Source organism: Podarcis cretensis (genome assembly GCF_951804945.1).
Source record: "Podarcis cretensis genome assembly, chromosome: 14".
Lineage (NCBI taxonomy): Eukaryota > Metazoa > Chordata > Lepidosauria > Squamata > Lacertidae > Podarcis > Podarcis cretensis.
In genome coordinates, this window is record NC_137183.1 from 45,631,108 (window position 1) to 45,657,607 (window position 26,500).

The 26,500-nt window shown below is 44.9% G+C and overlaps 1 protein-coding gene across 4 annotated transcripts in view; it reads right to left on the minus strand.

Annotated features, from left to right (window-relative positions):
• Positions 1 to 26,500, minus strand: part of EEF2K (eukaryotic elongation factor 2 kinase) — a 49,043-nt gene that overhangs the window by 16,140 nt on the left and 6,403 nt on the right. For 2 of the 4 annotated variants that reach the window (XM_079953786.1, XM_079953783.1), the window contains exons 2-12: positions 23,322 to 23,433; positions 16,984 to 17,293; positions 15,233 to 15,283; positions 12,926 to 13,026; positions 7,045 to 7,105; positions 5,968 to 6,005; positions 5,490 to 5,661; positions 4,257 to 4,406; positions 2,339 to 2,471; positions 1,827 to 1,954; positions 732 to 933 (exon numbers count right to left, since the gene is read on the minus strand). In XM_079953786.1, the coding sequence (XP_079809912.1) occupies positions 732 to 933; positions 1,827 to 1,954; positions 2,339 to 2,471; positions 4,257 to 4,406; positions 5,490 to 5,661; positions 5,968 to 6,005; positions 7,045 to 7,105; positions 12,926 to 13,026; positions 15,233 to 15,283; positions 16,984 to 17,229 (1,282 nt within the window). In that variant the 5' untranslated portion in view covers positions 17,230 to 17,293; positions 23,322 to 23,433. The remainder of the gene's footprint in view (positions 1 to 731; positions 934 to 1,826; positions 1,955 to 2,338; positions 2,472 to 4,256; positions 4,407 to 5,489; positions 5,662 to 5,967; positions 6,006 to 7,044; positions 7,106 to 12,925; positions 13,027 to 15,232; positions 15,284 to 16,983; positions 17,294 to 23,321; positions 23,434 to 26,500) is intronic. The other 2 variants (XM_079953784.1, XM_079953785.1) reach the window with 2 other exon arrangements.

The following is a 26,500-nucleotide window of genomic DNA, read 5'->3' on the forward strand; positions in this document are numbered from 1 at the left end:
CTTCTGCTTGTCCCATGCCTAGAAAGCACAGAGCTGGGCGGTTCGTTCTGCCTTTGCCCCGCTGCTCGCCCTCAGAAAACCAACTATTTTCTGTGGAAAACCTGCTTGCCGTTTATTCCGATTCAGCACTAAATTGTGTTTTTTTTCCGGGAAGCAGCAGGGCAAACTGAAGGGTGAAAGAGCCTGCAGTTTACAACACAAATGTCAATACTATCTGCACAAGGTAAAAACAAAAAATATTACATAAATACAAATAGAACAGTTGGAAATACATAATAAAATACAAATTAAAAAGTAAAGTGAGAGAAAATCAGCAGCAAGGTGTCTAAAAAATGAGATTCCTGCATTGCAGGTTTGGACTAGACGGCCTTTGTGGCACCTTCAAACTCTACTGTTCTATGATTCTATGAAATATAGAACCTTCCCTTTATTTAAGACATACACTGGCTTCCTGGGAGCATTATAAAAGATTGTTTTACCATGTGAATAAACGGAAGCTACCAACTGCTCTAAGCAGCTGTAAAATGTTTTAAAAATAAAGGAGGCACAGCTTGTAAGTATATCAGTTGTGTTTTTGCAACGCATGCATGTATCAGTTCGCAGAATATAGGGGGGAAATCCACATGCATTTGTTCCGATACGTGCATGGTCTGGGGGTGGCCAAAATGGGCAGGCTCATCCCTAAATGAAGAGTGAGCCAGAATCCTCCGACAACCCTACACGCCACTTACGCAGATGTTCAGTTTTGTGGCTGTGGGGTGTCGCTGAAGAAGGTGAAGAGGGCAACGAGTCGAAGGCCACATCGCTCATGCTCTCATCTCCAGAGTTTTCGGACAAACAGAAAAGCAGAGGAGGCCGGCTGCCAGAGACAGTTCTAACACGGCTGCTGCCACATTTTTCTTCTGTGCCTCGCAGGACGGTCTGAGCATTTTCCTTGACAAAACAAAACAAAACTCCACATGAAGTGCCTCAGATAACCAGGTTACCGTTTTCTCTTCACAACATTTGAAGAGACAAACCATGATCCAGTGACACGTTCCAGGCATGGCGGGCCCAACGCAGCCTTTTCCAACTTGGTGCCCTTTGGGTATTGTGGACTACAACTCCCATCAGCCCCAGTCAGCATGGGAAATGCTACTGTAACGTAGTCATAAAGAGCTGCCCTGCCTTCACCAACTATTTCAAGGGAAGATGTAGACTGGTGACAATGAAGGAAAACATCTGAAACAGACCCAGGGCCCAAACCAGACTTGATGAGTCACATCCACACAATATACTTAAAACACATGCCCCCCCCCCAAGAATCCTGGGAACTGTAGTTCCTTCCCCACAGAGCTAGGATTCCCAGCACCTTTAACAAACCACAGTGTTTGGGATTATTTTGGGAAAGCCATGTACAATGTGGACGTGTCCTTATTTATGCAATTAGAAATTGTGAGAATGGGTTAGAAAATAGAAAATAGCAAGTTCTGTGGCTGGAATAAGAGGAATTTCACCCCTTAAGGACAAAGGGGTAGAACTGTCCGAATCTCAATTGGATGCTATATGCTTTGGGAAGAAATACTCCACTGGTGGAAATGAAAGCTTTCCTTCCAATGCAAACAGCAGATCTAGGTCCATGGCAGAGGCCGGGGGGGGGGGGGGAGGGGGGAGAGAACAAAACTGCTTCTTGAATGACCAGAGGCATCATTTTAATTTATACGCTCCATTTCCAGCCCAAATGGAACAGCAGTGATTAGATGCTGCTTAGCTGTCTAATCTAGAATCAGACCTGGATATGATAGCAAAATGGGTCACAGTTTAGTGGTACAAAAGGGAGCACTTACAAGCAATTTATTACTTCGAAATAAGGCATCTTTCTCTTTGGTGGAGAGGTCAAAAGGTGTCAGTCCCATGCTTTTGCAAATCTTGTTGCAGGAATGAGAATGAAAGAACAAGGCCATCCCTCGCACACCTGAGGGTATCCAAAGAAGAATTTCAGTACGCAAAGTTAAAAAATCCTCCCCCCTGAAATTGTGCAGAAACAGGCATCTCTCACTGTTGTCAAAACACCTTGGGACTTCAAAATGTTGCACATGAATAATGGCATGTTTAAACAGGGTTACGGAATTTTATTTCAAGGGAAGTAAGCCACTAGGAGCCACATTATTAGGGCTCCTTGACCAATGGCTGCAACGTAAGGGGCAGTTTGCCTCAGCATCGGCCCCAAAGCCCATCAGCATTTCGGGGTTGGACTAGATGACCCTCAGGGTCCCTTCCAAATCTACAATTCCATGATTCTATGAGTCGCTTCACTAACGAACTACCAAGGCTACAAAAACGACAGGCCAGGTTTTACCTAGGTTGCCATCGCCAAAGTCTGTGCCACTCTCTGTGTGGATCTGAGGGTCTGTGTAAAGATCTCCGACTCCTTGGATGTCAACGACAATCAGCTGGTGTCCCGAGCGTTCAAACGTGAAATGGCTAAAAGCCTGCAGGAAATTGTAAGCTTAGCAATGTAGGAAGCTGCCTTATATCTAGTCAGACCAACTGGTCCATTTAGTTCAGCATTGTCTACCCCAGGCGTTCTCAAAGTTCCCACGTCCACACACGCACCCCCCCAACAAATTGAGAATTGCGGAGGTTCTTGACGGACCACTTACTGATTTTCTGCCTGTCTGCAGCAATTGCAATGCTCTGTGCTAGATGCCATGTGATTTGTAATTGCATTTTCATTGCTTCGTTTATTTCTCATGCATTGCGTTTTACTGTGTTTCAATTTGGATTCTGCAGAACGCAAATTGAAATACAGTAAGATACAATACAGGAAACAGAAGGAGCAATAAAAATGCAATTGGAAGCTAAGAGGAATATTTCAAGGGATGGATGCGCTGTCTCCCGTCTTCAGCCACAAATTCACGGACACGCCGTGAACCACCTGAATGAAGCTTGTCTGTGGACCTCAGTTTGGGAACACCTAATCTATGCTGAATAGAGTGGCTCTGCAGGAATTCAGATAAGCGTCTCTCCCAGTGCTATCAAGAGATGCTGGGGACTGAACTATGCAGAGCAGGTGCTCCACCACTGAGCTACAGCTCTTGCTCCACACAAATATGGAACTTCCACCCGGGAAACTGTACACACAAGCCAGAAACCTACAGAGGCTCAACCACCCAAAAATTAGAGGCCACAGCACAATGGAAAAAACAGGATCATCCCTTGGATTAGGAACTTCTCTACACTAATTACTTCCCACACAAAGGCTTGGCCACACAGTTTCCAACTTTTCAGAAGCTACCAAGGTATGAGTATAACATCTGGACCAGCTGCAAGACAACTTAAGGCAGAAGGCAGACTAGGAGCTCCTGCCTTCGTTAAGCAGATACCAAGGTATTCTCATTTTCCTAACTAAAAGCTAACAGAACCTTGAAAGCTCGAGCCATAAAAGCTTAAGGGGTATTAGACTGGCAAGCTAGAATAACTCAGCAAAAAAGCATTACAAGGGCAGCAATGTCACAGAGCCCCATGTAACAGGCATATCAAGCATCAGGGAGTGTTCATGTAGATAGTCTCCAGTTCAGAGACAGGAAGTCAAAGTCAAAGTAAAGGTAAAGGGACCCCTGACCATTAGGTCCAGTCACAGACGACTCTGGGGTTGCAGCACTCATCTCGCTTTACCTGGCCGAGGGAGCCAGCGTACAGCTTCCGGGTCATGTGGCCAGCATGACCAAGCCGCTTCTGGCGAACCAGAGTAGCGCACGGAAACACCGTTTACCTTCCTGCTGGAGTGGTACCTATTTATCTACTTGCACTTCATGCTTTCGAACTGCTAGGTTGGCAGGAGCAGGGACCGAGCAACAGGAGCTCATCCTGTTGCGGGGATTTGAACTGCCAACCTTCTGATCGGCAAGCCCTAGGCTTTGTGGTTCAACCCACAACGCCACTTGCAATAGCCAGAAAAGTGTGAGCGCCATCTACACTGCAGTACCAGCTTGCTGGGTCACTCAGTGAGGTGACCTCAATGGGGCCAATCCCTGTCCTTAGGTCCCTGTAAAGCCCTTATCTCAGAGCTTGGTCCTCAGTCCAAGCGACATTGGTCTTCTTTTGTGAGGACACAGCCTAAGCTGCTGCTCGACTTTTCCAATCACTGCCTCGAATCTTGACCCCCTGCCTGGACACTTGGGGCCGGGCGTCTGCTTCTGGACTGCTTCTGATGACAGCCAAAAAGGCCCACAGCTAGCTCACTAAAACTAATCCAGTTACCAAGAAAGTCTCACCTGTGGAGTGAGGCGGATGTTGTCGTCTCGCACAAATCCTGAGTTTGAGTTGTACTTGATGTATTTGCCCTCAATGTAATGTTCCAGGTGGAACAGAGGCTTGCCAGCTCTGTTCGTCATTTCAATGATACAGGTCTGGACTATGTCCACCTGAGGAAGGAAGCAAGGAAGTTTTGAAGAAACAGTTCACGTCAAATGGTAAACTCTGACCAAAAAAGGAGGCTATAAAGGAACACGGGCTGCAGCATACACACCATATTTCCAAAGTATATTCAAAGCACACTCCCCCCAAAGAATTGTAGGAACTGAAGTTTGTTGTGGGTGTTGGGAACTGTAGTTCTGTGAGGGGCAAACTTACTATTATTGTAATATTCTGGTATTTATTTATACCCTGCCTTTTCCCCTGACAAGACTTATAGTTCCCAAAATAAACGTATGCAGGTAAATGCTGAGGATCCGTTTCCTGAAATCAGTGTAGAATTGCTGGTGCGCTTTATAGCATTTGGGCAGAAGGGTGTGACACACAGCTAAGTGCCTTCACTTGAAAACAATTCAAGTTTCTATTTAAAGAACAGAGGAAATTGCAGCCAGTTATAAATTACTCCTTGTGCCCAGTCCATCAGGAACACTGCCCGTGTTACACACTCCATTGTGGAAGACAAATCACAGCAAGTTCCACTGAATGCATTTTTTCAACTTACATTAAGCTGCCAGTGAAATGGTCATGGATTTATTTGTCGTAATTAGCCGGCATTAACATTAATGGGGGGACGCAGGTGGCGCTGTGGTCTAAACCACAGAGCCTTGGGCTTGCCGATCAGAAGGTTGGCGGTTCGAATCCCCGCGATGGGGTGAGCTCCCGTTGCTCAGTCCCTGCTCCTGCCAACCTAGCAGTTCAAAAGCACCTCAAAGTGCAAGTAGATAAATAGGTACCACTCCGGCGGGAAGGTAAACGGCGTTTCCGTACGCTGCTCTGATTCGCCAGAAGTGGCTTAGTCATGCTGGCCACATGACCTGGAAGCTGTACGCCGGCTCCCTTGGCCAGTAAAGCGAGATGAGTGCTGCAACCCCAGAGTCGGCCACGACTGGACCTAACGGTCAGGGGTACCTTTACCTTTACCTTTTAACATTAATGGGGTTTGCATGGCTAAGTTGCTCCAGAAACTCAATGAACTGTTTGCCTCCCCTGAGTGGTGGGGGTGGTGTTTTGCTCACGGACTTAGAACAAGGTACCTGCTTGGGGGGCTTGTGACGATTATACTCTTCTCCCCACAGCTTGGCCTCCATTTGGAGTCGCACGTCCTCAAAGTAGACATCCCGGTTGACGGTTTCTATGTATCTCTTGGCAACATAGTTGAAGGCACCTTTCCAGTTATGAGTGTGTAAAAAATTAGATAACTTTTTCCTGCAAGACCAAAGACCAAGAGAGAACAAGGAATAGGGGGAAAAAATGAACTTAATGCTCTTTGAAAACATGATAGCATGGGAGCCAGGATAATTTCTGCAATATGGTGACATTATTATATTTGTTGGGTTCTCACCCCATAATCTGTAGGGCAAGAATGCAGAATCTCAGATCTAGGGCCAAATGTGGCCCCACATCGCTCTCTCTCTCTCTGGCCCTGATTGTTTTCTTTTCATCACTTTTAGGCTCAATCTCCCATCCTGCAAAATACAGGCCAAGAATATTTATAAGCAGAGATACACTTACGTTCTGAAACATTCCCGCATTGCTCCACGGCCAAAAGGCTGAAAATCAATATAAATATGATCAATCGTTACTGATCCAAAGGTTATTTGTATTTGAAAAATTCTGGCTGTACTTTACCCCTTTGCTTTGGAGTTTGAGCTGCAGGCTAGAATTGGTGGGAAGGAAGCAGTGTGTCCCCCCCACCCAATTCTTCCCAGCAAGTCTCCCCTTCAAGATGCTATTAATTCCCAGATGTTATTAATTCACTTTCACCCTTAACTGGGCTCTGAGATGGGAAGGTGATCTGAGAGGAAAAATCATGGGAAGGCATTTATTTGCTTGAGAAAATTAGCGGTGTGGGAAGGGTTAAGCATCCCAGTCAAAACAGGTAATGTGCAGATTCACTCCAAGCAATAAAGGTCCAGAGGGAACTTGCAGGCCAAGTACTGAGACTTAGAAATAGACTCGGCAGGTGAAAGACAAGGAGACTACTGCCCCCCCCCCCCCCGGTCCAAAAGGGGCAAACTCCCTGTTGCATATAAATAGTTGTATCAATACCCAGAGTTTTCTGTGGAATGGAGCAGTCTGAAGCAACAACAGGTTCAGTACAAACTCCCATTTATTTATTTACTGGATTTATTCCACACTTTTCCTCCAAGGCATTTCTCTTCCTTCCCATGTTATCTTCACAACCCTGTGAGGTAGGTTAGGCTAAGAGATAGTGACTGGCCCAAGCTCCATATGGCCAAGAGGGAATTCGAACCTGGGTCTCCCTGATCCTAGTCCAACACTCTAACCATTACACAACACTGTGGAGGTTAAATGGCTAGAAAAGGAGTAGGGGAGACTCAGGCACGTGTCTTCACTCAGCCGTAATGCTCACCAGGTAACCTTGGGCCAATCACTAACTCTTTGCCTAATCTAACCTTGCAGGGCTGTTTTGAGGATAAAGCAGGGGGGCTAATATGAATGCTGGAAGAAGAGCAGGACTTTTAAAATGCCATAAATAAATAAACTCGCCGACAATCCCCCGCTGTCGTGGGGCTGCCGCCATTAAGGCAGGTGGGAACGGAAGCCAAGAATTTGCAAAGTTCTCACCTGTGAAGCCATTTTGATCAGAACCTCATCCTCGACCCACTCTCCAGTAACAGCATTGTATCTGCCAAGTAAGAAACAACATGGGTCTGATAGTTAAAAATCACCAAGGAAGAAAAAGAAATTATTACTTGTTTTAACCACATTGCCAGGCTTTGGAGATGGTCTGCTTTTCACTTTTGAATTTCCCACAGTGCCCCAGTGTGATGCTACATCAGGGGCATTGTGGGAAATTAATAATAATAATAATAATAATAATAATAATAATAATTTTTATTTATACCCCACCCTTCCCGGTTCAAAAACCAGGCTCAGGGTGGCTAACAACAAATTTAAAACACTTTAAAACACTTTATTATAAAAGCAGAATAAAATAGGGTATAAAAACATGAACAATAAAATTCAAAAATAAAAAATCAATTAGATAATCCCCAGGGCTAGCTGGCTGAATTGGTCCTACTTGGGCCAGCGAGGAGGTCAGGGGAGAATTAGCTGTGGGGTCTCAGAGAGGGTGATCTTCATAAAAGAGGAGGGGGAGGGAAGAGAAGGGAAATAAAAGATCAGGCTGAATTCAAATTAAAGGCCAGGCGGAATAGCTCTGTCTTAAAGGACCGATGGAAGGAGGTTAAATCCTGAAGGGCCCTAGTCTCAGGGGACAGAGCATTCCACCAGGTTGGAGCCATCACTGAAAAGGCCCTGGCCCTGGTGGAGGATAGTCTGACTTCCTTAGGACCCAGGACCTCTAAACTATGGGTATTCATGGAACTTAAGGTCCTCTGCGGGGCATAACGGGAGAGACGGTTCTGTAGATACGAGGGCCCTAAGCCACAAAGGGCTTTAAAGGTCAAGACTAGCACCTTGAACATGACCCTATACTCCACCGGGAGCCAGTGCAACTGGTAAAGAACTGGGTGAATATGCTCCCATGTTAGGGACCCCGGGAGGAGCCTCGCTGCAGCATTCTGCACCTGCTGGAGTTTGTGGGACAGTTTCAAGGGCAGTCCCGCGTAGAGCGAATTACAGCAGTCAGCAAAAATTAAGAACACAAGTAAGAGCCCTCATGGGTCAGATTGATGGCTGACAGAATCCAGTATCCTACTTTCTACAGTGTCCAACCAGACACTTCTTGGGAAACCCACAGATAGTGGAAGAGAAATGTCCCTGCTCTTGTCTCACGTCTCCCAAACGAAGCTGGCTGGAAGGTCTGGGAGACAGAAAGAAATGCTAAAGACATGAGTCAGTAGTGGGGTTAGCCTAGAGGCTGGAGCTCTAGCAATTCCCTGAGAGTGCTGGCCTGCTAGTGTGAATAAGCAAGAGCAGTACAGAAACAAAGAGGGACAAATAAAAATGGGACTAAGTATACAAGGGGCAAATAATTCAGATATGCCCTTAGGTACAGCCACACGCCACTGTTTTAAGGGCAGCAGCAGCAGCAATTTTTCCTTGGCAGGCTGCCTAGCAAAACTGCTATTTCACTTTCTACCAAGTCATTCGGCCTATTGGGATATTATCTGTGCACCCCACCCAAGGCAGTTATGTGTGTTTACATATTAATATATACATATATACTTCGGAAGATAACCTTCTGGAGGTAGGGGTCAAAGTAGAAGTAATAACGAATCGTTCACTGTTTGTTTGTTTGTTTATTATGCTATATTTCAAGACAAAAAACAAGCCCTTTGAAGGAGCCTCACAGAAACAACATTAAGCAATTTAAACACACACATAGACAAAAATGAAAAACATCAGTTTTTTTAAGTGAATGAAAAATATTTGTAATCATCATTTGAGCCCCTTCTCCATGTTCCCCCTTCAAGGGAGATTTATGGCAACACAAGAAGGGGCTTTTTGGTGGTGGCTCCCTGCTTGTGGAATGCCAACCCCCCCCCCCAGGGGCTTGCCTGGAACCCTCTTTTGCTAGTTTTAGGAGCTGGGGGGGGGTTACCCTTGTTTGCAGCATTTGTAAGTATTTGTGGCCTCTTTGGTTGGAACAGGATAAAATAAATAGACATGTTTGTTAGATTTTTGTTGATTCTGTTTATTATAATTGGTTTAAGTATTCCTGTTGTGTTTGTAAATCACTCTGACTCATTTTTACGAGTAAATCAGCTAATAAATATATATAACAACAACTCTGAAGGGAAGAATGCGATTCTGTTTTCCTCTCAGTGAAATAAAATTCAACGGATGGAAGCTGAGAGAAAAAACAATATTTGGCTTTACAAACCACTGCTCACTTTCAACACCCTTAATCACTGTTTGGTTGAACAAGAAACAAAGATTTTAGGGGTACCCTCCCCCCCACCTCCCTCTGACCGTGAAGGCAGAACAACATCCTTGCTTCAGTCGTGTGATTGTTTCACTGCAGGTTTTCTTTTATCAGGAACTGGTCGCTTCACTTTCAGCAGAAACAGCAAATTGCCATAGACAGATAGCCATCATCTGCATATCTTTGGCACTAGCTAGGGAGAAATGCTGTCTCTTTCTGTCCTTAAAACTTCTGCAGAGCCACATGTGACTGTGCACAAGGGTTTGGGGGGGCGCACTGCACAATACTTGAAATAGTTTCTACTTTCCCTTGTAAGTACAAGAATGTGGATTATTTTTTCCTTTAAAGGATCAGCACAGCAAACACCAGCAGACGTGCTAAGACTAGGCCTCCGTGAGCACATTTAAAGCACATTCCCACCCCCTTAAGAATCCTGGAAACTCTGGTTTGTTAAGGGAGCTGAGAATTGTAGCTTTGTGAAGGGTAAAAACTATAGTTTCAAGGATGTGTGTGTGCGTGCGCGCGCTTTAAATTAGCTTTTAAATGTATGGTGTGGAGGCAGCCACAAACTGGCTTATGTGCAATTCTGTACATGTGGATTCACATGTTGCTTATCACTACATGCTATGCAACACACATGAAGCACATGTGAAACTGGAGGAACTGCTCTGTGTTATTAACTTGTGAATTGCCTTTCATGGTAGTCTCATACCACAAATTTATTATTATTAACATTTATATACCACCCTAGGCCCACAGGTCTCATGGAGGTTCACAGGATAAAATCACAATATAAAAACACAAAATATATAATCAAAATAAAAGCAAGAACAACGCAATAACCCCCCCCCCCAAAAAAAAAATACCAGAGAGGGAAAATAGAATTTAAAACACACATGCACAATATTTGTAATAAAACATATAAAAATAAGATCAATTTAACTGTCTTTCAAATCAAAACATTTTAGCCACCCCCCCCCATTGCAACCATTCATAGAAGCTCCTTGGTCCTGTGGAGGCCTCCATGAAGGGGCACTAGGAGGCAATTTTCTGTTATTCCCCCTTCCTTCCACAGCCCTTGCCCCCATTCCCAAATCTGATCCAAGGTTTGGGGAGCATTTGGTGGCAGCAGGGGAGGTGGCATTGAGGGCTGCAACATAAAGTAATTTAAAATACAGTGTGAAACAATGGAAGTTTGAAAAACAATTCAGAACAAACACCTAAGGTGGATACTTTTTCATCCAGCTGGAAAACCTTGTCGAAACAAAAGTGTTTTCATGTGGTTATAATATTTTATGGAGGAATTACAGATTTCCATATAGCTCCATGACTTGGTTTTCCTGAGGTTCATGCATATAATGGAAAGGGGGTTTCAGATTAAGCAAAGGACTGACATGACCTGGGAAGAAGGGTGTGTCCAACACTTTCCTTAAAAGTCGCACAGGAGACCATTTATCAGCCAATGTATTTCAAATATTATCTGTCTTTTTCTGCAGAGACTGCGATTCAAGATCTTTTTAATAGGAAAAGAGAGCTATAATAATTGAAATGTGTTGGGCAACGATCTATTTCTGACAGTTTTCTTCCACCTTTCCTCATGTAATCCTGCCATAACATGCTTAGTTGAACTCATTTCACACCCAGCGAATGCACACTTCAGATGTGCATTATGTACAGCATGTTCCGATGAGCTTGTCTGCCCAGCAGGAACGCACACAAGTCAGAGGTCAGTTGTGCTCTGAGCACGCCTGCACTGGTCGTTTTTAAAAGGTTTACATTCTGGCTGTGCGTAGCAGAGGAGCACGCACACCCGAGAGAAAGCAAACACTATTTTAAGAACGGCACAGCGTGTTTCTAAGAGGCCCAACTATTTATAGCTTTGCATAAAAGCATGTTGGAAGCTTTCTTCCTTATGAAGATTTAATTCCTAAGACAACACCAATGAGCTCACAATTGTAGCTTGGGACAAAGAAGAAAAAGATAAGATTTGGAGAATCAAAAATCAGGATACGTGCAAGACATGTTTACAAGGGGTGAGGCAGGGGGCAGTAATGGACAAGCCACACGGACTCTGGATAACCAGCTTAACTCCGTTTCAGATAAAGGTTACCTAAACTGTTGGTTGGTATTTATTTTAAAAACCTGCAATGGAAGTTAATAATAAAATGTGAAATAGAACAGAACACCCGCAAGCAAGAACCTATCATACAGGCAAGAGCCATAAATACGACAACTAATTAAAAGGAGTAATGTGGTTATTGCCCATTTTGTTTAACCTATTTGCACATCAATCAGCAGCAAGCCTCTTAACGTCTTCCTGATCACACATTTTTCCTTCTAGGGTGCCACTAAAAAGTCCATACTCAGGGGGAGAGAGAGATATTAATATTTGCCTCTGCTTCAAGATGGACTATTTTGAAAAAGAAACAAACCCCTTTGACACATAGCCCTGCCCTGCCAGTGCCGGCTCAGCCATCGGGCATGGGTGAGGTCACTTCCTCAGGCTGCCCACCTGCAGGTCTTCCGCCTGGCCTGGCACCTCTGCCAACAGCAGAGAAGTGATGCCGCAATCGGTACCAATTTTGGACAACATTGTGCCCATTTGGGGCGAGAGCTTGCCCGAAATCGCATGAGATTTTGTAGAGCACAATGCTGTGCTCTGCTGAACAACCAACTGCTGTCTTGGAACCTGACTTTGCCATTTACTACGTGTAAGCATGCACATGACATAAAAAGCTACATCAATTTGTATTGGCACAAAATTGGCCTAATTCGTGTAATCAGAGGTTATACACATCAGGGATTTAAATGGACAAAAGTAGTTTTTCTTTCAGTCTTCATGGATACTAGGGACTCAAATCCGTTAACACAGTGGGACTTTTTCCTGAACAGATATGCATAGGATTGTGCTGCATGACAGACAATGGATCACAAATAACTAGGTATGGTTGAGCAGGCAGGCTTATTCTTTTCTGAAAGCCTGTTGTATCCGTTTAAAAGGAGGAAAATCAACATGTTCTTACATACTTGAAATCCAGGATGTGATTACAGTGGTACCTCAGGTTACATACACTTCAGGTTACATACGCTTCAGGTTACAGACTCCACTAACCCAGAAATAGTGCTTCAGGTTAAGAACTTTGCTTCAGGATGAGAACAGAAATAGTGCTCCGATGGTGCAGCGGCAGCAGGAGGCCCCATTAGCTAAAGTGATGCTTCAGGTTAAGAACAGTTTCAGGTTAAGAACGGACCTCCGGAATGAATTAAGTACTTAACCTGAGGTACCACTGTAATGAGGGAATAAGAAGACTGCTTGTTGGGGGGGGGGGACTGTGTTGCTTCTGTGTTGTTAACAGCAGCTAAGGGTGCTTTCTGATGGAATATAATTTTGAATAGGTACATTAAAACTTGTTTGTTAGTTAAAAAATAAAAAATAGGCAAGATCTTGTATGAAATCTGTGCCACCATTGGTAGATGTAGTAGGGCATGTAACGGCGGCAGGAGTAGGTAGGTAGTGCCAGGAGCAGTGGCCGCAGCATGGTGCCCCTGTCCCCCACCCGAGCCCACAGGGGCACACATGCAACATCAGTACTAGAAGCTGAAGTGACTACAAACCTGTAACGTGTTGCGTTTTCCGTTTCAATGTCCTCCAGATGAAATTCCGCCCACGGGTCAGGCATGTGCTTGGCTTTCTCAATGGCGTGCTTCCAGGCTTGCTGCAGAAGTTGAAAAGTGTTGAGTTATTCACAAAAGGCCGTCAGAGATAATGCACAATCACTGATCTCCCATCGCACTTTTGGACCTCAGTCTTGCAAAGGGAAGCACGCAGGGAGAGCCCTGAAAACGGTGCAGGATAAAGGATATTTGTCTGTGGACACAAGTCTTGTGGGACTGCCTCTACATTTGGACCTGTTTTGGAAAAAACCACACATGCCTGCACTACTCTGACATCACCCATGTATGTATGTATATGTATATGTATATGTGTGTGTGTGTGTGTGTGTATATATATATATATATACACACACACACACACACACAGTGGTGCCTCACAAGACGAAAAGAATCCGTTCCGTGAGTCTCTTCATCTACCGGTTTTTTCGTCTTGCGAAGCAAGCCCATTGACGGATTAGCGGATTAGCGCTATTAGAAAAAGGGGGGGGGGGAGGAAAAAAACCCGCAGGAACTCGCAAGACATTTTCGTCTTGCGAAGCAAGCCCATAGGAAATTCGTTTTGCGAAGCACCTCCAAAACGGAAAACTTGCGGGGCACCACTGTATTCGTCTTGCGGGGCACCCCTGTATATGTGTGTGTGTGTGTGTGTGTGTGTGTGTGTGTGTGTGTGTGTATATATATATATATATATATATATAAAATGCATTTTGCTTTAAATTTTTTCTTTTTAAAAAACATTATTTATGATTTTCAATTTCATACATTTCAATAATTTTACAGTCATTTCGACATTTCAAAACTTGACTTCCTTCCCCCTCTTTCTGCGGTTCCTTAAATGTATTTTTTATATTTTCAGCCTATCCAAATTAACTTAATTTGCTCATTTATTCAGCTACTTTAAATATATATAGTGGTACCTCAGAAGTCGAACGAAATCCGTTCCGGAAGTCCTTTCGACTTCCAAAACGTTCGAAAACCATGGCGCAGCTACCGACTGGCTAAAGGAAACTCCTGCAGCCAATCGGAAGCTGTGAAAACTGTGTTGGACATTTCGGTTCCAAAGAACGTTCGCAAACCGGAACACCCGGGCGCCAAAACGTTCCACTCGCAAGGCATTTGGGATCCAAGGTACGACTGTCTTGGGGGCCCCCCAAAAAATTAAAGGGAAAACAACAACTGCATGTACATTTCCAAAATATAAAATAAAAAACAAATAAAATAAAACCTACATAAAGTTAGAGCTCAATAATTATTTCACTATTAATATACTTCTTCTTAATTGTATTTCAGTTCAACAATTACTTTGATAAAATACATATTTTGTTATGTGGAAATGGCTTTAAAAGACATCTGAAGGCAGCCTTGTTTAGGGAAGTTTTAAATATTTAATGCTGTATTGTTTTTAACACTCGATTGGGAGCTGCCCAGAGTGGCTGGGGAAGCTTGGCCAGATGGGTGGGATATAAATAATAAATTATTATCATTATTATTATTTAGATACCCATTAGGTACATAAATTACCATATAGCATATATTCAACACAAAAAAACAGCGATAATCTGGCCCTGCCTTTGAGTACCCCCGGGGGGGGGGGGGGGAGAACTGGCAAAACAACAAATGATAATCAACACGAGAGCCAAGACTGAACTTGTGTTTTTCTTTTAATGCAAAGTTATTTTCTTTTACAACAAAATATTTTGGGAGTACGTCCCTGTCTCAGCTGGTGGGAGCCCCTTGACCGCTAATCTCAGCCAGATACTTTCCTTTCTTTAGATCTGCTCATGCATTCCTATTCTTATTTTTTAATGTCCCAGTGATACAGTCAAACTCAAACATGCTCTTGAGGAAAAAGTAAGGGCGGGGGGGGGGGGGGGGAGAACACAAAACAAGCTACATATAATCGAACTGAGATGCAAAAGCCGCTTGAAAATGAACCAAAAATCCCAGCTCACCACATGAAGCAAAAGGCATGTTAGTATGTAAAGGATGCAGATGAATATTACAACTCCAGACAAATGGCTGTTTCATTCTCCAAGACACTCAGCCCAATCCTGTGCACAGAATGTGCGTATTAGTGAAAATGCTTGTGTGAGGGGAAACTGCATACAAAACTGTGTTTATTAAGAGAACTGTGCATAAAACTGCATATGATTTTTCTGGAAATGGTGGGATCTGGGTTTTAAACCACTCGTCCACCTCAAACAAGAAATTTATTTTAAAATGTTACCGCATTCGCTTTTGACCTACCCGGCTATGGTCAACGGCCGAGCCATGCTTAGAATGCTGCTGAGTGCCATTCTAAAGGACATACATGAGAAACAATTAAGCAGAAGACATGTAGAACAGAGCAAAATAGCATTTAAATGAAAGTCGCTTTTCAAGACAATCAACACATCCATTGTGCGCTGGTGAAAGTTTTTGAAAGCCAGTTTTTCTACACTACCTTTCTATCTGATCCACCAATGCAGCCTGGGTCCACTACGGTTTCAAATTGGATGGGGGATCGCATGCTGAAATTCCTGCACTGCAGGGGATTGTGACCTTGGGATCCATTCCAAATCTACAATTCTATGATCATCCAGAATACAGTCCTGTTCACTTCTCTTTCAACTGGTGTTCCTCTCCTCTGCTTCCTAACAGCCTTTCACTTTCAGACATCTAACTTCTGGCCCAGAGTGATACTTCTTAAGAAACATCAGTGACAACATCCCATTGTGAAATAGTTACCGTATTTTTCGCTCTATAAGACGCACCAGAGCACAAGACGCACCTAGTTTTTGGAGGAGGAAAACAAGAAAAAAAAATATTCTGAATCTCAGAAGCCAGAACAGCAAGAGGGATCGCTGAGCAGTGAAAGCAGCAATCCCTCTTGCTGTTCTGGCTTCTGAGATAGCCGCTCAGCCTGCATTCGCTCCATAAGACACACACACATTTTCCCTTACTTTTTAGGAGGGAAAAAGTGAGTCTTATAGAGCAAAAAAAACGGTATATGGAAGCTAACTGCAAGGGCCAGAGCTTTCAAATGAGTCACACGGCAATTATGTTTGCTGCATAAAGAGCGGTCCATGTCCCTCTGACATCAGAAGGAAGAGAGATGGTGGTGGGAGGCAGGGCCTTTTCAGCTATGGCACCCTAGCTGGGAAAACACCTTCCCAGAGAGGTTTGCCAGGTGAAAACCCATTTTACCTGCCAATACCTTTTGGCTTTACCTTTTGTTTATGCTGCTTTTAGGAAACAGCTTGCTGCAACTAGTTATGCTTTTATTTATTGTGACTTTTGTAGCTTTTTGTTGTCTCACATCCCACACAGAGAGCAACGACTGAAGAGTACGTAATACATTGTTACCATGGAAAGTAATTATAATTGAAAATGGAGAGTTGCCAATAATTATTATAATAATGGAGGCCTTAGGACCAAAGCCAGCTCAACAAGGGCTGCAGTTCAGGTGGCATGATGTTTTGCTGAGGTGGCACACTGCCTTTATAGGCTGTGTAGTTCTGAGGGAGTTTTCCTTTGTATGCTTGCTTGGACGCCTCCCTGCTATGTACAAGGCCTGGAGACAGAGAAAGACAGCACATGTCTGTTCCTTTCTCTTCAAATTATATATTGCCTTCCGTTCAGTTGCCTCAGCAAAGTATTACCAGGATTTATTTTCTCTTTGGACTCTGTCTGCGTTATTTAACAGACTTTGACAACAATTGTGGCCATGATCAACTGCAGGTCCACAACCTGTGTCTTCTGCGTATTTACAAACACACAAGCCAGCTCTGTGCCGAATGTTTACTGCTTCACACTTCGGTCTACGCACAGGATATGAGCAAACTGCAAACTGGTCTAAAGGGGTGGGCCATTGTCTTGAGAGCAGCTACAGGTCTGGGTAAATTGAGCGCAAGTTGTACATCACAGTAGTTAGTTACAAGAAGCAAAGCAGGGGAAGAAAGTTTTGACCTCATGCCAGCCCAGGGAATGCCAGGAAAGAGAGACTGGTGCGGACTAACCTTGATGTCAAAAGAACTCCTAGGAGAAGCGCTGGATGAATACAGCTCATTTTTCATCAAGTTGGTGTAATAGTTGCTGACTTTGTCACCAGCCGCCTTGTTTGCAACAGGGTCATCTGTTATCGGGCAGATATAGTAATTATCTTCATCCTCGCTATCGGTGTCATGGTAATTCCCAGAGACTGCTTTCGTTCGCTTGGTGTTATCGAAGCATTCCATGTGAAAGATAAGGTCTTCTTCCGCCATACTGGTGGGAGAGTGGCTTTGCTCGTGTGGGGGTTGAAGTAGCCAGTATTACAAATGAAGGAACCTAAGGAAGAGAAAGGCGGGAGATTAATATCTGAATTAACGGCGGGAGGAGGGAAATGGGTCAGTATGTAGGAATCTTTAGGCTTTACATTTGTTCATTTAATAAAAGTTACATGCCACTTGGTTGTAAAAACAAAACAAACCCTGAATAAACCTGAAAGCGGTTTGCAAAAAAAAAGAATAAAACAAAATCATCAGTAAAAGGTTAGAAACAGTGAGATAGATATAAGATATATGTTCAAAAATACAATAAAAGTTCACTATCTATGCAAGCATTCGACTGACGTTGGAGAGAGGCTGAGTTGAGAAACAAGACCAAGGATACATATTGATATAGGAATGTATTAGATAAAATATAAAGAAATATACAATAATAAGAGTACATTCATTTGTAAAAAAAGGAATATACAACGGGATAGACAGGAAATCCAAAGTGTTGGTATATATATATATGAATGATTTCGGAGTAAGTTTGAAATGGCTTTTTATTTTTGGTTTCTTTTTCTTTTTTTCTTTATGTATATAAAGTATACATACAGGTTGAAAATTGCAGTATAATAAGTTTTGTGATGTAATATGACAATGTCTGATGATGTAATGTAAGAACTTAAATAACTAACTAAATATGTTAGAAACAGCTGTTTAAGACATTTAATTAAAATCAATTATAAACTAACAACCAATTAAAACACACAACATTCTACATATCTCCATTTTAGCAGTGGTTTCTACGGAAACGAATTCCCATTCCATGGTAAGGCACTGTGGGAATATGCCTTCCTCCAGGAAATGAACCATCAGGAGCTCACTTCAAGCTCCCCATTGCTCCTTTAAAGCTGCAGCAGTACCTGCCCCATACCTGACCTTGCATATGGCACCAGGTGTGGGGACGAGTGGCTGTGGTTTGGTGAAAAGGGCCCTGAAGGCCAAACACGATGCTGAGAGTTCTTAGGAGACTCGTATTCTAAGGTTACCAGATTTTTTTTCAATGAATCCGGGAACACTTTGCAACTTCAGTGGATTTTGTATGAGGACTATGTATGTGGTTCTGGGCACCACAGTTCAAGAAGGACACTGACAAACTGGAACGTGTCCAGAGGAGGGCAACCAAAATGGTCAAAGGCCTGGAAACGATGCCTTATGAGGAACGGCTAAGGGAGCTGGGCATGTTTAGCCTGGAGAAGAGGAGGTTAAGGGGTGATTTGATAGCCATGTTCAAATATATAAAAGGATGTCACATAGAGGAGGGAGAAAGGTTGTTTTCTGCTGCTCCAGAGAAGCGGACACGGAGCAATGGATCCAAACTACAAGAAAGAAGATTCCACCTAAACATTAGGAAGAGCTTCCTGACAGTAAGAGCTGTTTGACAGTGGAATTTGCTGCCAAGGAGTGTGGTGGAGTCTCCTTCTTTGGAGGTCTTTAAGCAGAGGCTTGACAACCATATGTCAGGAGTGCTCTGATGGTGTTTCCTGCTTGGCAGGGGGTTGGACTTGGTGGCCCTTGTGGTCTCTTCCAACTCTATGATTCTATGATTCTAGGACTAATTTGTAAATCAGGGGACTGTTTCTGGGAAACGGGGACGTCTGGTAACCATATCCTATTCCCCTCCCAATTCCCAGAGTGATTTAAGAATCAATCCCTCTTTACAGGGAACCCTGGGAACTGCAGCTCTGAAAGGGAACAACTCTCAGCACCCTGCTCCCAGGATTCTTTAGGGCAAGGGTGGCCAACTCCCAAGAAACTGCGATCTACTCACAGAGTTAAAATCTGGCAGTGATCTACCCCCATTTTTTAGGGGTTCAGGTCAAAGTTGTTGAGGCTTTTTTGGAGGGAAAGCCCTGTTTTGTGGGATTCAGGTCTACGTTTTTGAGCTTTTTTTAGGGGAGCCAAAGTTCTTGAGCTTCTTTGGTAGTTCTTGATATACCTGCTCGACTGCTTTAGGGCATGGGTCGGCAAACTAAGGTCCACGGGCCAGATCAGGCCCAATTGCCTTCAGGATCCGGCCCGCAGATGGTTTGGGAATCGCCATATGGATCGCCAGCGTACGCATTCTTTTCCTCTTCCTCACACGGCAGCGGCGCCTCCTCCCTCCCTCCTCCTGGCTTCTCCCTGTCCTGCCTAGAGGAGGAAGGGGGCTGGGCTTTGTTGGTGCCACCAGCAGCAGCGCTTAAGCGGCCGCCATTTTAAGCAGCCCCTCTCCGGAACCCTTTTGTGCGCCACTCATCGTCCCTCCGCTGCTGCCAGCCCCTGTTGCTCGCAAAAAACACAGGTAAGCAGCCACCGGGGCTCGTCCGGTGCTGTGGAGAAGGGAGGGGAGAGTCGGTTGGGGGGGGTGTCTTATAGTTCAGCCCCCCACAAGGTCTGAGGGACAGTGGACTGGCCCCCTGCTGAAAAAGTTTGCTGACTCCTGGTAGAGTCTAGACAATACTGAGACCAATGGCCTGACTTTTTAGGAGGCAGCTTCCTATGTGTCTATCTGTAGCTCTGCACTCTCTGTACCAGCTGATGCTCTAGACCAGGGCAGTCCAACACATAGCCTGAGGGCCACATATGGCCCTCAATATCTTTTTTGGGTGGACTTGGGCAACATCTGATTGCCCCTGCCTGCAGCCCTCGTCCTGCCTTCCCAAAGCCAGGTAAAGAAGGTGCTGGGCTTTGGGAAGGAGACGGGAGAGCTCTAGAGCAGTGTTTCCCAACCTTGGGCCTCCAGCTGTTTTTGGACTACAACTCCCATCATCCCTAGCTAGCAAGACCAGTGGTCAGGGATGATGGGAATTGTAGTTCAAAAACAGCTGGAGGCCCAAGGTTGGGAAACACTGCTCTAGAGTCCTGTCACAGCCTCCTGCCTCCTTCCCAAAGACCGCTCCCTCACTTAACCAGCAGCATGAGGACTGGGGGAGGGGGGAACGTCCAATTTTGGCCTTGCTCACCCCCACAAGAAGGCAGTGTGCGGCCCGTGGGTTCCATGTCAAAGTATTCCTGTGACCCATGTGGTATGGAAAGTTAGGCTGCCCTGTTCTAGGTATACCAGGTTAGCATTAATTGGAAGAAAAATGATGCCGTTTTTCACACCCCACTGAGTTGCATCCAGCTAAGTTCCTCTCCGAGTAGACCCACTGAAAATAATGAGGCGAGGCAGCCTTTGGGCTGGGAGAGGTTCGCACGCCAATATATGCCTTTTTAAAATTACGCTGAGGAAAGGAGTTTATGAAATCAGCTTAGTGTTTGAAAACAGCTGCATTCTGTTTGTGGTGTTCCTTTAAAGGTTTGGGCGGTTCCCGTGGTGGTTAATGAAACGATGATACGGTCTGAATGTTGCTTTTATCGCAGAGTGCAGTTCCTGAGCCAACGGAGATCTCTCGTTTCTCTTTGCTGCCGTTTCTTCATTCATTATGTGGGGGAGAACAGGTGAAGTTACCTGCAAGCTGAGGCTTGTGGCATTCCATCCTAACCTGGAGAAATATCCCAGATCATGGATAAATATGAAGTGTCTTCTTGTTGAGGCCTGTATTCCCAGGTGGGGTAGCAGTTCACCTTCCTGGGAGGCAGAGAGGGCTGAAGCAGAGGTTGGCAGGAAGCATGGAGCCCAGTGGCGTAGCGTGGGGGGTGCAGGGGGGGCCGGCCGCACCGGCCGCAACATCTGGGTGGGGGGCGCGCTCGCAGTTCTCTGCCCCCTGCTAAAATCCACAGGTTAGGGGGCGCAAATTACTTGCCTTGCCCCGGGTGCTGACAACCCACGCTACGCCACTGATGGAGCCATCCAACTGCTACATCTCAGCAATGGAGAAGACATGTCTAGCCTCACCCACCAACCAGAGACGATGCAGGCCGTATGCATGGAATTTGCCTCCTACCTCCTGGCTTGAAAAAAGCACCCTGGCCACATCCACATTGTTAATTTAAAGCAGTGTGATACCACTTCAAACTGTCACAGCTTCCCCTAAAGCAGGGGACAGCAAACTTTTTCAGCAGGGGGCCAGTCCACTGTCCCTCAGACCTTGTGCGGGGCCGGACTATAAGCCACCCCCTCAACCGACTCTCCCCTCCCTTCTCCACAGCACCGGACAAGCCCCGGTGGCTGCTTACCTGTAAAAACACCAGGCAGGCCCCACAAATAACCCAGAGATGCATTTTAAATAAAAGGACACATTCTACTCATGTAAAAACACGCTGATTCCCGGACCGTCCGCAGGCCGGATTTAGAAGGCGATTGGGCCGGATCCAGCCCCCGGGCCTTAGGTTGCCTACCCATGCTCTCTACACACCATCTGGCAGTGGCTTTTCAGGGCATCAGGCAGGATCCTCTCCCAGCCCCTTAACTGGACATACCTGGGACTTCCTGCGTACGAAAGCAAATGACCCATGGCTGAGCTACAGCCCTTCTCTATGGCTATAGTTGTGTCTTAGATGAATTCCACATATACCGTAGAGGCATGCTTCCATCGTTTAAAAACACGAGACTTCCCTTAGCCTTTTTCCCAGCTAACTTCTGATCTGGTTTCCTTCCCCTCCGGTTCCATGCCTTTATTTCACTCTCCTTTTATGAGATTGCAAGCCTGAGGGCAGGGTGATGTAATTCTACCTTCTGTATGGCGCCTGGTAAATAATACATCTCATCATCATTGTTTCTGAGCAGGACTCGTTTTTAAAAAGGTTGGGGAAGATTTGGGGTGGGTGAGTGGAGCTTAAACGCTTACTTGCAAAAGGCTAAATTGTGCAATGCATCCAGAAATTTCTCAATCCAACTCTCTTGGGAAGGGACCTCGCCGCAACTCTTTCCAGCTGAGCAACTGGTCCAATTAGTGCCAGCACTTTGGTGGGTGTTTATCCAAGACATTTCAAACTCATCAAACCTAGTCTGAGGGTAAATCGCTCCCTCTATTTCCCATGTCCAGGCTGCACATGCCAAAATTTGCACAGCCAAAATGCCACCACCTACAGACATAAAAGAACCCCTAGGTGGAAACCCCAAGATTTTCAGAAGTACAATAAATTATTAGCCAGGGGGAGGGAGGGGAGGAATCTAACAGAAGGGTGACTTCCCCAAGCAGTCCGATGAGGGCTGGGCATGCTCAGTGGGTACAGAAAACTGTCTTGAGTGGTGAATGGAACACTAGGTGGAAAGGGAATAGAATCAATGGAGTATTGTGGAGGGGGTTATAGCTGGCTGGCTGGCTACAGAAGCACGTTTTCTTGAGGACCATCAGTACTCTACACATGAAACATATCTGAACAAACAACAAAGACACATCCTCAAACTGATTCCATACTGTGTCTCTGATTAGCAACTGGTATTTCTTCTAGAAATGAAAGGCGGAATTATTAATTGTTTTAATCTATCTATTTACTAACTTGCTTTGTAACATTTACACAGCACTCGGATGTAAAACAACAACAACATAAAAATGGTTTACAAAAAGATAAAGTGCTAACATGGAGAAAAATCCACAAACATAATTTATTTTATTTTTAAATGAAATTTTATTGAATTTTTACAGTTTTATATTCAGTCAGACAACACAATGTAACATTTATCATACAAAAGAAAAAAGAAGCGCCCCCCCCCCCCTTCTCGTGACTTCCCTCAACTTCCCCTTCTGGTTCTTTAAATATTTACTGCTTCTGCTTAATTATTATCTTATTTTTATGTTCTTATACCTTAATGCTCTTGCACACACAACCATACTTTAAGGCAATCAAAAGTTAAAATACTAAAACAGATTAGAATAACTTAGCTTTCTAAACATCTGGGTCGTCTTGTCAAAGCAAGAATTTTTTTAGGAGGTGCCAAAAAGAGCACAGTGAATGACCCTGCTTGATCTCAGGAAGTTCCAAAGTGCAGGTGCTGCCACACTAAATAACAAATCATCAATGACTCCCAGGTTGCTTGGTGCAAAAGGAAGGTAACTGCCTTAAAGAGACCTTTCAGATCTCAGATGCAGAAACCCAGGCACAGAGACTAGTTTGCTGAAGATCCACGCAGTGAATTCACCCTACAGTTAAAGTCAATAAGAAGGAAAGGCGCTTACCTATGGTGGATCAACTTCCGGCAGCAGAAGTTGAACGCAAGCCTCCTCACGTGGCAGGAAGAGTGAGGCAGGAGGCCACACAGAAGTACCAGCAGTTGTAAAAACTATAACCCTGTAGGTAAAGGAGAAAAATGCCCCGTTAGCCACCACCACTACCAAGAGCTGGCCTGCCACAAATCTCACCGTCAGGCGCAGTGCAATGCTCCTCTCACCTCTTCTAAAGTAAGACACAAGCTAAAATTAGAGATGGTATTTTCCCAGTGAAAGGCAAGTGCGTATGTGATTCTCTGCAGAAAAGCAGAACAGCTTTCAATGAGGCTGTTCAATCTGAGCAGAAAATATCAAGCTAAACAACTGATGGCACCAATTTATTCCCCCCCCCCAAATTCTGAAAAGCGGGGAGCCACCTAGACAACTGCCTCATTTGCCGCCATGGCTGGACTGATCCTGCCCCAATGAAGGACCCCAGCATTGAACACATAGAGAAGACAATTAGCAATTGCATGGATGGATTTATTTGTATTTATTCATTTCTGCCCTACCTGCAAAGAGCTCAGGGTGGCATATCATTACAAACAACCCTGTGAAGGAGGTTAGGCTGAGAGTCTGTGACTGGCCTAAGGTAACCCAGTGAGCTTCATGACGGAGGGAAGACTCGAACACTGGTCTCCCAGGTCCTAGTCCAACACACTAACCGCTATACCATATTGGCTCTCACACCACAACTACTTTTTCATTTTACAAAATAAGTAGCAGGCACGGGGCCCAATACTAACCAGGAGGTTCCTGGCGGGGGGGGGGGAGGGGGGCACTAAGGTGTTTTAATCCTTTCCTGCCACCTGATTCAAATCAGCCTCCCCTGCTTACTGTTAAAAAGTCACCCATGCAATTGCTAATTGTATAAATGGCACCTCCTTAAGCCTGGGCCAGAATTCCCTAATAAGTAAAAAGGTAAAGGTACCCCTGCCCGTACGGGCCAGTCTTGCCAGACTCTGGGGTTGTGCGCCCATCTCACTTAAGAGGCCAGGGGCCAGCGCTGTCCGGAGACACTTCCGGGTCACGTGGCCAGCGTGACATCGCTGCTCTGGCGAGCCAGAGCCGCACACGGAAACGCCATTTACCTTCCCGCTGGTAAGCGGTCCCTATTTATCTACTTGCACCTGGAGGTGCTTTCGAACTGCTAGGTTGGCAGGCGCTGGGACCGAGCAGCGGGAGCGCACCCCGCCGCGGGGATTCGAACCGCCGACCTTTCGATCGGCAAGCCCTAGGCGCTGAGGCTTTAACCCACAGCGCCACCTGCGTCCCTCCCTAATAAGTAACTGTCACTAAACAATAAAGTAATAAGTAACTTTCTGGACATTCCTTGTTTCCACAGGAACAAGTTTGTTTGGTTTGATTTCTGGCCTTAAACCAAGCCACAGAACTACATGAATGATGAAAGATTATGAAAACCAGGGCGAAAATTATTCAGAGCGTTGGTTTTTTTGTTTTGTTTTTGTTTTTTTTGCAGTCAAAGGTCCATATAGTTAAAGCTATGGTTTTCCCAGTAGTGATGTATGGAAGTGAGAGCTGGATCATAAAGAAGGCTGATCGCCAAGGAATTGATCCTTTTGAATTATGGTGCTGGAGGAGACTCTTGAGAGTCCCATGGACTGCAAGAAGATCAAACCTATCCATTCTGAAGGAAATCAGCCCTAAGTGCTCACTGGAAGGACAGATCCTGAAGCTGAGGCTCCAATACTTTGGCCGCCTCATGAGAAGAGAAGGCTCCCTGGAAAAGACCCTGATGTTGGGAAAGAATGAGGGCACAAGGAGAAGGGGACGACAGAGGACGAGATGGTTGGACAGTGTTGTCGAAGCTACCAGCATGAGTTTGACCAAGCTGTGGGAGGCAGTGGAAGACAGGAGTGCCTGGCATGCTCTGGTCCATGGGGTCACGAAGAGTCGGACACGACTAAACAACAACAAAGACCTCCATGTATATTCCCCAAGATTTGGAGAACACACACACACACACCCCAACAACAACAACCGTGGAGACCAATATTTTTATTTTTATTATTAAAAACTGGAAATCTCATGCAGAGAATACAGTGGTACCTTGGGTTAAGAACTTAATTCGTTCTGGAGGCCTGTTCTTAACCTGAAATTGTTCTTAACCTGAAGCACCACTTTAGCTAATGGGGCCTCCCGCTGCCACCGCACCACAACCATGCATTTTTTGTTCTCATCCTGAAGCAAAGTTCTTAACCCGAGGTACTATTTCTGGGTTAGCAGAGTTTGTAACCTGAAGCACCTGTAACCTGAAGCGTCTGTAACCCGAGGTACCACTGTATTCAAATGCACTTTTCTTGTGCTCTAAGCTTGAGTACTAACGCTGCACCTTCAGCAGTACTGAACATGCTTCTGAAACAGATCCAATTCCAGGCCTTATCTTCCTGGCATGTAGGAGCAGAGAGCTGTTTGCTTCCAGGAGAACATCCTGTGCTTTCTCTGTTTTAAGGAGGCAGCCATGTACAGGTGCCAAATGAGCAGACTCTTTTCCTGCCACCCCCCAGTCATTCTGCTGCTCGAGACCTCAATGAGCCTGTGCAATGAGGCCAGTCTCACCACCTTGTGCCAAGAAGAGGACAGAGACCTTTTATTTTAAAGGTTCATCTAAAAGGAATGGCAACTTGCCCTGTGCTCAAGCTGGAGTTGTTTTGGCAGCTCCAAGAAGGTTCTTATTGTTGATGGTCAACCTGATATTTCATCATGGTGCTATGTATATATTCTGTGCTTCCCTCGTCCCGCAAAATAAGATAATCCAAATTCTGCTTCCCGCAAAATTCTGTGAATTCTCCAAGAGATACAGATAATGAGAGATGGAACTTAATTGAATATGCTTCTTTCTGCAACATTTTTGCCCCTTTCCTGAATTTCAAAAAGCGTAAGGACTAGAAACTTGAATAGTAAAAGGTGAAATTCTTAGAATGCTGACTTCTGCTCCCGTTATCAGTTTCTGCCTGTTGTGTACACACAGCCTATTTATTTACTGACTACATTTATATACCACTTTTCTGCCAAAGTTTAAAATTGCATCTCAGAACTGAGGAAGGTGTTCTGGGACAGGTCCTCTAGACTGTCAGCTGATAAGCCCAAATTAGGTCTTGAGGGCCATGACCAGAAACTAGGCTTCC